The 14450-nt window shown below is 34.2% G+C and overlaps 2 protein-coding genes across 4 annotated transcripts; one reads left to right on the top strand and one right to left on the bottom strand.

Moving 5' to 3' along the window:
• Window positions 1-406: 406 nt before the first annotated feature.
• On the bottom strand, window positions 407-8093 carry LOC310725007 (microsomal triglyceride transfer protein large subunit-like). Its single transcript, XM_083539553.1, has 18 exons — window positions 7944-8093; window positions 7510-7694; window positions 7238-7363; window positions 6560-6667; window positions 6259-6375; window positions 5699-5838; window positions 5417-5567; window positions 5080-5219; window positions 4832-5000; window positions 4648-4755; window positions 4307-4516; window positions 3970-4181; window positions 2745-2842; window positions 2454-2575; window positions 1771-1998; window positions 1411-1535; window positions 1063-1233; window positions 407-773 (listed from the first exon to the last, which is right to left on the bottom strand). The coding sequence occupies exons 1-18, from the start codon at window positions 8008-8010 to the stop codon at window positions 623-625; spliced, it is 2628 nt and encodes an 875-aa protein (XP_083395679.1). The 5' UTR covers window positions 8011-8093; the 3' UTR covers window positions 407-622.
• A 1682-nt stretch (window positions 8094-9775) lies between these two features.
• Window positions 9776-12990, top strand: rps24 (ribosomal protein S24). 3 transcript variants are annotated; one of them, XM_083539544.1, is made up of 6 exons: window positions 9781-9888; window positions 10558-10623; window positions 10705-10914; window positions 11086-11199; window positions 12447-12466; window positions 12921-12990. In XM_083539544.1, exons 1-5 carry the CDS (start codon window positions 9886-9888, stop codon window positions 12450-12452), a joined length of 399 nt encoding a protein of 132 aa, XP_083395670.1. In that variant the 5' UTR covers window positions 9781-9885; the 3' UTR covers window positions 12453-12466; window positions 12921-12990. The 3 variants fall into 3 exon arrangements, with proteins under 3 accessions (XP_083395672.1, XP_083395670.1, XP_083395671.1); XM_083539545.1 differs by lacking the exon at window positions 9781-9888 and adding an exon at window positions 9956-9978; XM_083539546.1 differs by lacking the exon at window positions 12447-12466 and having other exon boundaries at window positions 9776-9888.
• The last annotated feature ends 1460 nt before the right edge of the window (window positions 12991-14450 follow it).

Below are 14450 nucleotides of genomic sequence, written 5' to 3'. Positions count from 1 at the left end.
AAATGAGCACATGTACAAGTCTTCCTATTAAGTGGCCAGGGAATATATATATTTTCAAAATATACTGTATGCAGGGTTTTCTATGAATGACTTGTTACACTATTTTAAGAACCTGCCAACACCAATTATAAGTATTCTTCATATTGTGTGTTTATTATGGTGTTTACTGGGTTTCTCAGGCTTATTGGCTGAATCAAGATATTGAGGTAGAGGAATTCTTTTTAACAGGACTTCTGAAATGTGAAATTTTTTATCTGTAAATTAAAAAAAAAATGTAAATGGTAATATTTTATGAACAAGAGTACACTCATTTTTTTTTTACATAATTAAAGTATAAATCTCATAAATTTTGCTTTACTGTAGTAAACAATTATTAAAGTTTGACCCACCTGTAAGAGTTACAGCATTGTATAGCAAAAAGTAAAGTTTATTGGTTCTAGAATTCAAGAATTTGTTTTTCTCGCTTGTCTAAATTGTACATGGTGTCATTTATTATAACACTAGAATTCACCTAGAATGTCCCCTTAGTCACTTGTGTATGTCCATCTGTCATACTCAAAGAATTAGAAACTCAGTGCTCTTTATAAGCAGATAATCATAAAAACAAATTTGTATGATATTTCTATTTGGAGTTTGGATTAAGTACATTTTTACACATCTTTGAATTGTCCCTGTGGAGTGCTGCCTCTTCTGCTGAAACAGTCCATTTTTTTTGGCTTTTCTGAACATGTTTTCTTCTGTTTTGGATGTTTACTCTGGTAGACAGTCTCTCTCTAAGGAGATAAAAGGAAAATATAAGTTTGACTATCTCTATAAGAGTATCAACAGTATTCTGTATTTTAAATACCAAATATTGTACAGTTTTAATATTGGGCACATACTGTATGTTAGGCTAAATTCATTTGTAAAAATATCTAGATAATTTGATGTTGGAGTCTTTTCACTGGATAATGTAATGCATAATGACAGAAATTATTATTATAATTATTACTGCATATATAAATTTTGATACAACGTCTCAAAAAATATCATTTTAATTGAGTATTTTCCATGTTCTATTACCTATAAAGTACAGGCTCTCTGATAAGCTGCAGGCAGTATTGGACAGGTGTGTTATAGAAGCTAACAGTGGTGACAAGACTGACAGAAGGGTCCATCTTCACCACAGTCTCAGCCTTTGTGCTCATGAGTGGAGCATCCACTTTTGCGCTGGCACTGACAACTAGTGAAAACCTAAAAGAAAAGAGGATTGTTCTTTAAAAACTATTTCTTTTGATAAAATCCTCAAGAAAGATTTATCTGTGGTTTGTAAAGACATTATCGATGTTAACAAAAGACATAGAGAATAAAAGGGACAAAGTGATACACACCCTCGTTAACTTCACTTCATTAATATATAATTTGACATACTTGTTATTGACAGAGGTTTTTGACTCCTGGGTGAATAAGCTGAAGGCCAAATCAGCTGAGACATCAACAGAAAGACCTCCATGAAAAACACCCTGAGCTTGTAGTCCAGACTGGAGAACTAAACTCTGATAAAGATAAGATTCACAGTTAGGCTTCAAGAATTATCCTTAGATTTTTGGGGGTTTTTTTTTGCAAATGCTTTAATGTGATCATATACAGTATAATTTAAATGTTATAGCTCATTATTGTGAAATGTGTTATTATTACATTCTTTCAAAGTATAGGAGCAATCATGAAACAAAATATCTATTATCAATTAACTGTATAAAAAAAAAGAAAGAAAGAAAGAAAAAGGTTTACCTGTCTGTGATCGAGAAGCAGAATATTTCCAGAGATAATGTTCATTGGTCCTTCACCTGCTGAGAAGTATTTGCTCATCAAGTCTCCATAACCCTGGAAGAAGACAATGGGTTGGATCTGCACACCCACAAACATGGCTGACATTCCTGCCATTAGCTCTTCCTCTTCTGCTTCCTTAGTTGCTCCAGTCCCAAAGAGAGAATCAAGACCACTCGTTTCTAAAGAAACCTGAAGCATACAAAACATATAAACCTTTTATTTGTATTGTAATTTTTAGTTGGTGGTACAGTGGGGGGAATAATTATTTGATCCCCTGCTGATTTTGTGAGTTTACCCCCTTACAAAGAAATTAACAGTCTAGAATTGTATGGTATGTTTATTTTAACACAGAGAAAGAATATTTAAAAAATCCTGAAAAAAAAACATTAAATAAATGTTATAAATTAACTTGAATATAACTATTTCTCTTCCCGTGGGCTCACCACCTGCAGGAGGGACCGTAAGGGACCGGTGCTGTGAGGATTGGGCAGCAGTCGAAGGCAGGGGCCTTGACAGCTCGATCCCTGGACACGGAGAGGTGTCTGGGGAATCTGCTTAGACTGCTGCCCCCGCGACCCGAATTACGGATAAGCGGGAGAAGATGAAATGAAATGAAATGAAATAACTATTTCTGTCATGCTTACCTCCAGTAAGGGCCAACTTCTGCCTCTGGTTTGTGCATAGAAATGACTCCTGCTTTGCTTTAGAACTCCAGCCTCAGAGAAGAGAAATTCAAAGTCATATGATGCAGCAATGTTTTTATTCTCTGTGGAGCAATAAACATAGTAAGATGAAAAATACTCTTATTTTACATAGTTTATTCATACTCACTATAAATAATTTTATATAAATTTGGTTGGACAACTAAAATAGAATCTATAATGTGGTTAAAGTCTAGATTTTGAATCTGTGAAGTGAATGGAAATGTGTAATACCTGTCATCAGTCCTGTGTATGTTGAAGAACAACCAAGTCGTGCAAAATGAAAATAATTATTCAGCTTTGGATCTTTTAACACTTTGCGAATGACATTTCTGAAAAGAGACCAGAGAAAAATATAGAACACATTAGGCAGCATATATTTTTACAGTATTTTTTAGAAGTATTTATTTTTCCCAACTACTGTTTTTTTCAAGTGCCTATACAAGGGGTGTAATTGTACACAAGATATGTGGTTCAGTACGATTAGGGGGAAGAAATGCAAAACATTAAATTGCTTGTCATTTTTTCATTAACACAGTTTATTATTGTTAATATTTGTTCAACAATTGATCCTCTAGATCAACATTTGGACAGTTAACATTTTTAAAACACTTTGAAATAAAAATGACTGCTTAGTTAAATATTATATGAAATAATATATGATAAAAATAGAAAAAATCAAATTAATGCAATAAACTTTTTTATTATATTGATTAAATTACAGAATAAATTAAATTGGCACAAATTAAATTGATTAAATAAAATTCAAGAAATGGAAAAAAAATATATTTAATTGTTTACATTTGTTAGACCCATTTGGTTAATACATTTGTTTGTGTAAGTGTGTGTTTTACATTTAATATTTAATTTTATAAAGATATGATCTACTTATATGTTTTACTTCTTTCAGCATACTTTAACAAATGTTTTCATTCATTCCAGCCTTCATTCATTCACTCCCTCGATATTAGGAATTGTCAGGATTTTCTCCTTTTAAGAGAAATTCTTGAAACTGGACATAAAAAGTAAATTCATAATAATTCATCGCAGGAGTGTTAGCTGCTAACCAGGATGTGTCTAGCGACTAACGTTAGCGCTATTGATTCAATATTTTTCTGTTTTTTTTCAACTTTTTATTTCACTGCAAGTTGTGTCCTACATATAACTATGTTTGTGACGAATAAAAAATAACTTGAATCTTAATGCAATAGTGCTAGCGCTAGCAAATCTTCTCAAGGGGCAATACTATGGAAATGAAACTTGGATATATTTTAATGTGCAACTTGTATATATATAAAATCCTACCACTGTAGTGGTACAAAAAATACTGTATAAATGAGCACAAGGTTTAAAAAAAAATCTCTTAAAGCAAAACGAAAGAAAATAAAGAAAGTGAAATTTTTCAAAGAAAATGAAAGGTTTTCATAAATATTTTTATATTCAAGGCAAAAGATCCTACCTAGCAGGTGAATCTGACTGCAAAATGCTCATAATTTTGGTTGTAAGAAACTTGGAGACCTCCGGCTTTTCCTCTGCAATTTTCAGAATTATCTCTCTGACATCTACATCCAGAGGATCATAAATAAGCAAGAGATGGGCAGCATCCAGACGTATATGAGCAGGAAAAGGCTTCTTTCTTTGGTTAAAAATGTCTCTGGCATGTTCCTTAACCTAACATAGAAGTATATATATCATAAGATAAACACTTGTGCAGTTTTATGCTGTGTAAAAAGTCAAGGTAAATATTTTTCTATTTAGTCTTTAAAAATGTGCTTAATCTTTAAAGATTTGCTTACCTCTTTTGTGATATATTGAATTGGAAAGCCCTGCAATGCTGATAGTACAATACTTGACAGAGATTTGGAGTGATTGATGTACTGGAGAAGGACAGGCACTGTCTCTGGAAGACAAGCACTTTTTACGGCTAACAGGTATGACTTTATTTCTTTTTCTTCAGTGGTTGCACTCAGCCCATTTACAATCAGTCTCTTAGCATGTTCAACTTCCTTGGAAGTAAAATACAAAATGCAAAAGTTTAACATAGTCATTTCTTCTATACATAGAATTCTCTGCTATGTGTCTTTCCTAATATGTAAGAAAAATAAATGGGGGAAAAAACCATTTGCTTATATTTTACCTGAAGGTGACACATGTTTGCAGAACACATTTTCCTTATTACTGTTCCAAGAACAATGAGAGCCATTTCATGTGTCTCCCATTCTGCAGATGTGTGTGTAAGAATGCGCTAAAAAAAACATTAAAAATATATATATTAAGTAAAAAGTTCCTACTCATGGGTAAAAAAAAAATAATTTACTTACAGTGATGATATTAATTAAATGAGTGGATGGCTGAGAGGAGAATGCACAGGCATAAAAGAATTTCTCCAACAGTTTTGATGTCTTTGGTTTTGTGGTGTTGATAAAAGAGACAATAGCCTCCAGGGAAGCGGGTGTTGAGGCTGCTGCAGCCGCATCAGTCAGAATTGGACTAAAAAAAAATGTGAATATGTTAACAACTCTGATAGCACAGGGGCAGGCATAATAAACATTAGGTACTTTATACTTACAGAAATTTAGCATGAGCCTTTTTAAAAATCATTTTAATTTCAGCTATTTCCAGACGTCGCAGGGATTCTGACAGCTGGAGAAACGTGTTTGCTGTCATTGACTGACCTTTAGTTTTTAAATAATGTAGGATTTTAGGAACCTAAAAGAAATTTTCAACAAAAAGTTAACTTTTTTATTTTTTTTTTGCCTTTTTACAATATCTGTGTTTTCTTTAAATAAGTAAAGATTTATTATCTCACATTTAGATAATAAGGCCTACTTAAACCACACGTTTAAGGATCATGAGACTATAACAACAAGAATGTATGCTGTGTTTGAGAAATCATTGTAACTTACTAAATATCTGTTGGAAGCAGGCCGTTTGACAACAGGTATTCCATAAATAGTATGATTCACATAGCCTGCCTTGAGAGAACTGATCATGTCCTGCAGCGCTCCCTGTGCCTCATTAGGACCAGAGTGTGTTGATAAGAGATGCAAATACTGCCTAAAGACAATAGTACATATTTCACCACACTTATACACAATGATGGTTTAATCTTAGAATAGCAATGTACTTATATGGCAATTACTTATTAAGCAATTTACTTTGAAACATTAAACCAATAGACAATGTACCTTGAAGAAATGTGGATTCCTACTGTTGGATGTTCATCTACAAACAGTGAGCGTAATTCCTCTGAAATGACTGATTTTATGTGACTGCGATCCGTGGTGAAAACAGTTTCAGAACTTCCACCTGAACTTACCCTGAAGAGCTACACAAATATATAAACTGTGTTATACCAATATACAGGACAAATCTAACATACGGTAGTTTAATCAATAAGAATTCTTAAAAGTTTTAAGTGCCATCCTTGGACTAGGGTACACGTCTGCTCTTTAGATTATTGTGAGATATCATGTTAGTAACAATATCAGTTCTGTGGTATTCAACTGTCAACAGTTACCTTTGCAACATGTCAAGAGAGCAGGTGAGCTAGAAAGCTGTTATTTATTTTTGAGGTTCGAGATTTTACGTTACTGATTGCCCAGACAGAAAGCTCACATGACCCTTGGTCTGTGTGCTCGGTTCTCTAGCCAGTATGTTCATATTATTGCACTTTGCAGTATCCCTCACGCATTATGCAAATGACAGTTTTGGCCTCTTATGACTACAGAATATGTAATATTCATACCTGGTTAGTTGACATGCCATCAGCCATTCCATTTGCACAGTTTTCATGATGTTTGACTTTGATGATGTCATCCCCTGACATGCTGTATGAGACCTGGCACTGTCCTGTTACGTCATCCTGAAATAAAATGAGTCATAAGCCAAAAATATTTGTATGAACCAAATAGCATACTCCTGTCATTCAGTAAAATTTAAAAATATAACCATTTAATAAATTGCTGAGTAACTGGTGCTAAATGTGTAAAAAAAAAATTACATTCAAATGTTATGAAAGAAAAAAATCTAAAAACATTTCATCTTACTTCTATAACGACTCCAGACTGAGCTTGAATTTGAAGCAGCGACGCCAATCCTTTTTTGAAATTCAAGCTGATTGTGTTGTCCAAAGAAACATCGAAAACACCTTTAATCTGAATACATCCCAGAGGTGTTACTGGACTTTTTTTTTATTTAGCAAAGTAATTGCATTATATGTTGGACATTGTCATGTTTTTTTTTTAATAGTAGATTCTGTAGTAAATACATGGGGATTCTGATGTTCAAATTAGTTTAAAAAATGTCAGAGAAACAGAAAGAGGTGAATTAAAGAGATAAATACAATCAATGTTACATGTTGATCATTTTGAACCTGTGTGGGGGAAAAAAATCAAGATACCTACAATACATAACAAAATATTACTTGTGAGAGCCAAGAATTCATGGGAACACTATACATTTCTACATTAAACACACATAATAGTTAGTTCAATATTTCAATATGGTAAGGACCATTTTGTATTTTTTTATGCATAGTACCTGTCTTACCAAGCTTCCATCATTCCTTATTCTTTATCAAGAATAAAGTTGTTACATCATGAAGTTGTTTTTTCTTTGTCTCATTCAAAAATAGTTATGTGGACTGCGGGGTTATTTTTTAGCAACACTGCATAACACGGCTGTGTGCTCAACATTTACCACTTGTTAAAAAAAATTAAATATACCTTTCCTGAATGGAGATGCACAAGAAATGGTTTATTGAAATGTTCAGCGTCACTCATCATGTCACCAAGAACCAATGGTTTGCTGGAGGAGTCACTTGAATTGGGAATAAGTTTGAGATTTCTAATCTGCAGCAGAAATGTGCAAACAACATTAAAAATCAATAATACAATTGCAAGTGAAAAACAATTTTTGTACACATGCAATATTAGGAATATTAAATATTACATACTTAAAAGCTTTTAAGTCTTTTTTTTTTCTAATATAAACTTACTTGTAATTGCAGAAGCTGCTCTTTCTGGCTGTTCCTCCATAGTGAATGGATGTGTATGATTGCCTGCATAGTAAATGCAGGGACTTCTTCAAAACTGACCGAGATGGGAGCTACTGCCAAAGACGTGCTGTACTCATACTCATACAGGACCCCCGAATCAAAGTGCTGGCCTGTTCTGAGCACAACTGAAACACCAGCACTGCTTATTCTTACAACGAATCAGAAAACTGAGAACTTATGGAAGCTTTACTTAAATTAGCAATACAGAAATCAATATTGCACAGTTGTATAAAGATTAGTAAAAGCTGTATTTACATAAGGCATCAGAAATGCAAATGTAATTAATCAAAGAGAACATAATAAATATTGTGAAATATATGTTGGGGCATTAAATTCCTTATAAGAATTTCTTTGAATGAATGAAATCGTGTTACCTGTCAGACTGTCCCTAATTCCAATAAGAAAAATGTAGAAAAATGTGGGATAAACCAGTGGCTTCATCTTTCTGGACAGGTGCAGCAAGCGTACTCGTGCAGGTTTGCTTGGTCAGTCTGACAAAGTACAGTGTCAACAAAAATGCATTCACCAATGAAAATGGAGATGATGCAATATAGAAACTGATCGTCTACAAGAGAGAGATATATTTTTTTGTACTGGGCCTTAAATAACCGTAATGATCCGGATGTCAACATGCACCTCAACAAAACCTAGTGTTTTTTTCTGCTACATTAGTATTACGTGGTGAAATGGATAATAATGCCACGTCACAGCTCAAGGGTCTTTGGTTCCATCCTAAGATCAGGTTATTATCTGTGTGAAGGTTCTCATGTTCTCTGTATTCTCATATTGCAGTCCTCCTTATTCCCTAGTATCCTATCACCTCCAAAAACCAGTTAGGTAGGGGAATTGGCTACAGTTTGTTATTAGTCATGATATATTTCAGTGCTGTTTATTTATTTTAAGTAGATCCAATAACTCGATTTATTATATTTCAGTAAATAAACTTATAAACAATTATTTTAGGTACTAACATATTATGTACCAAAGGGGAATGTACATTATGTACATGAAGGGGATCAATAGTTTATTTCTTTCTTTCACCATACATGATGCTGCTTTATGTGAAAAAACAAGCAAACCCTTTTTTTAATCATGAGGGAACGTGATGTAGTTTGTCAAGCACAATCCCCAATAGATCAAGAACATTCAAAAAAGGTCTCTCTGACCTCTCCTTTGATCAAACTGAAGTCACACTACTGGAAGTATAACATGTGTCAAAACTCTACAGAAACTCGAGTATAAACCAAAGGATAAAGTTTAACTTTGCTTTAGCAGAGGTCCAAATATTGAAACTTTTGACATTTATCATAGCAAAAGTCTTATCTGTAGGTAAAACTGAGATAAGGCGAATAGTGACAGAGGGCACAATGACACTATAAAATGTGTTTGACATGAACCAAACTGTGCATACAGATAAAACCCCAGAACTGATTTGTTTCAATTTGACAAAATCTAATAAGGTATGCTGTGAGTTTGAACATTTTCTAGAGACTTATTTTTGATTAATTCATAAACCATTGTTGTCTTACTTTAGGGCAGTATTTAGGAAGCAATTAAAATGTAAAACCATTTCAATACTACTGAATCTGATTGACAATGTATTAAAATTAATCTGATTTCTCTGTAGCATTGCTAATAATTTTAACTGTGTTCCTGTTCTCTTCCTGGGAACACCAGATTGTGCTAATGTGTTATAAATCATTCTTGTGCCTGCAATTGTGTTAGAAAGGATAAACGCATAACTTATTAGTATCAAAACAATATATTACTATCTTTATATATAAAATACACAACAAAATGTAATTTGTATAACGAGGTTGACGATTGCGGCCCAGACTGAGTTTAAAGGAGGCCTAGGTTATCATGTACGCAAAAGGTAAATAACAATAATCAAATGAAACACAGGAGGGATAACCTCAATTGAGTTGGACAGGCTAACATTTTAATGTAAGATATTTTAACATTAACATTTAATATATTAACATTATAATAACATTCACCAAGGACATTCGTCAAGTCATTGTTAGGTTGTACGTTACCATTATGTACTGTATAAGATATATAAATTAATTTTTCATAATTATATGTAAATCAATTTGTTTATTAAATAGAATATGTGTACAGTCAACAATTGAAGGTTTATATGTGTATTTAAGTACAAGAAGTATTAATCTTATCCCTCTTTCGCAATTATTATTTATTTTTTTACAGTCAGGCAGTCACACGGACACCCAACCACCAATCCGATCAGGCATATCGCCGGTCACCTGCAGGTCCTCCTTCCTTTTTCTCGTCCCTGTGCGAGCCGACGCCAAGATGGTGAGTTTTCGTGAAATAAATTCTGAAAGTAATCTAATAAAATCCTTGCAATCATAAGCACCAAACGTACCGAGGTTTTATAATTAAATGGTATATATGGCCTCTAAATATTTTAAGACTATATTGACCTGAATCTAAGTGTTATTTTTGTAGTTTTATCCGAAGTGCTTCTCTGTAGGATTGTGTAGTTTAGCGCTCTTTAACGAGTGTCCAGGCTCGTGCTCAGGTTACACTGTGGATGAACAAATAAACACAATTATACGATTTGGCTTTATATATAAAACACTATTTTGCTTGACTTTTTTTTTTTTTTTTAATGTTTGTGGCTGATGTGTGGAAACGAAACGGCTAGTTGTAGCTTAATGCTAAGCTAATTCGCCGTCCAAGTGGTTTCTGATGCCTCGTCGGTCCTGTTCATAAGTAGCACTGTTGGCTTTGCTAGTTATAAATGTTGGTCCTGTATGTGGTGGACTTTTTTTTGTTGTTGTTGGTGGTAGAATTGTTTCATAGCAAGTGATGCTTGTAGTAATAATTTGAATTGAAATGAACTCCAAACTAATCGAATGATGTGTAGCTCAGATGTCATTGGGGAAGTTTAGGTGTAATTGTATGACTGAAATTGCTTGTAAACGTGTGCATGCACAAATAATAATTTCACCTCTTTTTCAGAACGACAGTGTCACACTCAGGACTCGGAAGTTCATGACGAACCGCTTGCTTCAGAGGAAGCAAATGGTAAATGAGAGGTTACAGTCTGGTGGGTAATCTGTACTGCTCATATTGATGCTTTATAGGTGCATATTTTTTCCCCCGCAGGTTCTGGATGTTCTGCACCCTGGAAAAGCAACAGTCCCCAAGACTGAAATCAGGGAGAAACTTGCCAAAATGTACAAGACCACACCTGATGTTGTGTTCGTTTTCGGTTTCAAGACTCAATTCGGTGGTGGTAAGACGACAGGTTTCGCCATGGTCTACGATTCGCTGGACTACGCCAAGAAGAATGAGCCCAAATACAGACTGTCCAGAGTGAGACTGTGTTCCTTTTGTTGTTGTTTTTGTGTTTAAAATGGAGCTGTATTAATACATTTGTTCTTGTAAACAGATATAAGCGATCGTGGTGTTTCCGAAGCAATTTCTTTCTATTTCAGTAATGTCTGTTTTTAAAAATGTGCTTTTCTTTTTCCCCTCCTAATTTAGCATGGTCTCTATGAGAAGAAAAAGACCTCCAGAAAACAGCGCAAGGAAAGAAAGAACAGGATGAAGAAAGTACGGGGCACCAAGAAAGCCTCTGTTGGTGCTGCTGGCAAGAAGGTACTGTTCATCTATTTGCAAAAATTTCAATTATGCATCCTTGGCTTTGTCCATGTCATTCTTATTTTTAGTTTGGTATTTGCTTTTAAATTCTCACCCTTTCTCCATGTTTTAATGTCATCTTTTTTTTCCTCGCTTGTTCATCTGGACTGTAGAAGGTAAATCTAATGGGCGAAATGCTTTGAGGTTCACTGGTGTGAGATCCCTTAACGTGTTCCCTATTATCGTAGAAAACTAAAGGACGTGTAGCGTGCATAATATTGCAGGCTACTCATCCTTTAATGCTCACTATCTTCCTACTCGAATTAAAGGACTAGTGTGTCAGAAATTAAACGTGTGTGAAATGTAACTCCTCAATTAAGATGTATTTTGTCTGAAGTTAAAATTTTGTTCGAGAAATTATCACTTTGTCCCAAATTACGCAGCTGCTTATCTTCACCAAAGAATGTTTGCATCTGAAATAAGGCAAAAAATCTAACTGAACACATGCGGCATTAGAAGCCACACTTCCCCGCATCTTAAAAGCTCAAAATAAACCATACAACTAATAAAACAGTTTAGGTTCAAAACAGTTTGACTGAGTCTGAGATAGTGTAGCAGTGTGATGCTAAACTGGACGCTCTGGGCTTTCATAATGAGCTGCAGTGCAGCACAAACTTCAGATACCTTGTGTCTTGTTTGTTCAGCTACATTTTGTAAGGTGGTAATTAGGATAGTTCACCTTATTTGAAAGTACTATTCCTTTAAATGTACTGTACTTGGAATTTGTACTAAATAAATCCGCTGAAGTAGAAATGCAGTGGTGGCCAAATTGTCTTCATTTTCATGATACTGAAGGTGAAAACAGAAAGGTCTAATGTCTTTGTCTGGTTTCTTGGGAGTCTAATTGACTTAGAAAGTGATAAATGTAAAGTGTTAATGTCTGTAAAACTTAAATGCAGCAAACCTTTTGTCCACCACTGTTCTGTATTTAGTAGATCTATGATGTACAGATGTGCTCTTTAATATTTTATACTGCTTTAACAGTTTCCAAAAATGAATCTGATCTAGTAATACTGTTTAAAAACGGCACAACCGTTAAGAGCGTAGTTTTTAAGACTGAAAAGTCATTATATGGAATCTTTGTTTTGGAGTTTAGGAATTTAAAACCATTCAAAGCAATTCTTTGCACACATTTATTAAACAAGGCTCTCATTCTTTCCCACATTTTATGCCCTTTTTATTTTGCTCCTCCTGGATGTTTTCAGAAATGAGGTGTCAGGACAAGGTAGAGCGGAAATCGGCATGGTGTGCTAATTGATATCCACTTTTACCCTATTAGTTTAGTTGGAGTGCTGTGCATGTTAAACTTTATAATACTTTGCCTCTAATGGGAATCTCAGCACAAGCCAGTTCTGTGTGTTTGTCTTGGATGTTTAATTCTAATTATGACCATTTTAAAAGGTCAATTTGCTGATTGTCACTAATAATTGTGACCTAAACTATGAATTAAGAGCAGCGTAACATTGTTACCTCCCGTTTTTCTCTAATAGCTGATAAAATGCATGTTTGCTCACGTGTGACTACCAGGTTCAAGCAGTCATCCCATCTTTTATCATATGATATTTGTAGTAAAATGCCTTGAGTGCACAGAGAAGCAGCAGTAGATGACGAAGTGAAACGCCGTGAGGTCTTTTCCTCAAAATAAATGTTTTCTAATGTGTACGCTTTTGTTCCAACAGTGAGACCTTCAGGGAAGACCATCATCCTGAATGTTCTTGTATATTGTCTGCAAATAAATTTCTAAAAGGAGCTGTGTGGTGGACTTGTTTACTTTATTCACTGTTTGTACTGTATTCTGACTGGTATTTTAACAGTACCATTAACATTTTAAAATGAAAATGTGTATGCTTGTGTTAAACTTTATGTAAAGTGGGCATTGCTAAGTGTAGGGTAGTGCAAGAGGAAATGTAAGATGAATCCAGAACAGCTGATTACAATTGAACATCTTTGCCAACTCATCACTTATACACTAGTAGTTTTTGCCGTCTCATTAATTCTCCCAATCGGCGGAAAATAAAGCTTTCATATTCTTAAATTAGATCCCTGGCAGAATCTCCATAAGCATGCATGAGTAGTCCTAACCAATATTGAGTTATGAGTTTGTGAAAGCATGCTTGATAAAGTGCTTTTAAAGCTTTTACAGCACTTGTATATGAAACTAGACGTGGTTTAAACTCAGGATTCATGATCATGAATTGTGGGTTCAAAAAGCTTTTCACAAGTAAGTGGTGGCTTAAGTTTTGATTTTATACTATTAGATGATTGCAAATCAGCCTTACCAACAAGCAATGTTTAAAGGTGGTTCAGATGCCTATTATCTTAATTGTGTCTGAGAAGCTCACTAGTCACATTTATTTAGGAATGTACAGTGCATTCAAGATTGTTCAGTATATTTGTCATGTATTTTAGATCATTGTGGAAGTCTTTATTTTATTCCAGCATTTAGGTGGGCTTAGAGTTTAGGGGCAGCACCATGACAAAGCATGAACCCAACAGCGGCAGGTTGGTGGTGCTGTTTGATGTAACATTGTAGATTCTAACAAATCCCAATTATTGGTTGTTTCTGGAGGATTTTCTGGGCATTCTTTGATTAGTTAGACATCTGAGCCAAGCCATGATCTGCAAAGAGCTTACAAAGCATGTATAGAATTAGATTTTTGAAAAGTACCAGTCAAGAGTTCAGAGGTGTAAAAAGTACCTGAAAATCATACTTGAGGAGCCTGGGGGGAAAAAATATCTTTTACTAATTAAAGCCAATCTCCAATTCCCATATGACAATCCTTAGAGTACATGATATTAAGAGAACCTTCCTCATATTGAACATAGGCTCTAAGATGCACTTAACCTCAATACAAAAGTGAAAAGCCAGAAACAATTGATTTGGGATGTTTTATTTCCTACAATACAAATCAAATTGTACACTCCCAACACTGCATTAACCAAGATAACCAAACCAAAATGGCGTCTACAGAATAAAAAGTAAAATGTATATGTAATTACAAAATGTAATTGGTAAAGGTAATTGTCAATTAAAATATAGTGGAGTAAAATATATATATATTTAATCATAAATGTAGATTTTAGAAAAGTTTGTAGCACAGCAGTTCTGCTCGCGTCTACTTAGAAATAACTTTTTCTAAATGTATCAGTCAGGATTTAGGCCTCATCATAGCACACAGATGGCACTAGTTAAAGTGTTAAATGACCTT

This window comes from Silurus aristotelis (genome assembly GCF_946808225.1).
Source record: "Silurus aristotelis genome assembly, chromosome: 4".
NCBI classification, from domain to species: domain Eukaryota; kingdom Metazoa; phylum Chordata; class Actinopteri; order Siluriformes; family Siluridae; genus Silurus; species Silurus aristotelis.
Note: the sequence above shows the minus strand (reverse complement) of the source record. Positions and strands in the feature narration are given on the sequence as shown.

Excerpts from the sequence above, each read along its gene's own strand:
- rps24 (XM_083539544.1), top strand. Across the intron at positions 10,624-10,704 it reads TGCTTCAGAGGAAGCAAATG|GTTCTGGATGTTCTGCACCC; the intron begins GTAAATGAGAGG and ends TTTCCCCCGCAG. Across the intron at positions 10,915-11,085 it reads CCAAATACAGACTGTCCAGA|CATGGTCTCTATGAGAAGAA; the intron begins GTGAGACTGTGT and ends CTCCTAATTTAG.
- LOC310725007 (XM_083539553.1), bottom strand. The coding sequence starts at position 8,010 with ATGAAGCCACTGGTTTATCCCACATTTTTCTACATTTTTCTTATTGGA. Across the intron at positions 5,568-5,698 it reads GGAATCCACATTTCTTCAAG|GCAGTATTTGCATCTCTTAT; the intron begins GTACATTGTCTA and ends TATTGTCTTTAG. Across the intron at positions 2,843-3,969 it reads CAGTCAGATTCACCTGCTAG|AAATGTCATTCGCAAAGTGT; the intron begins GTAGGATCTTTT and ends GTCTCTTTTCAG.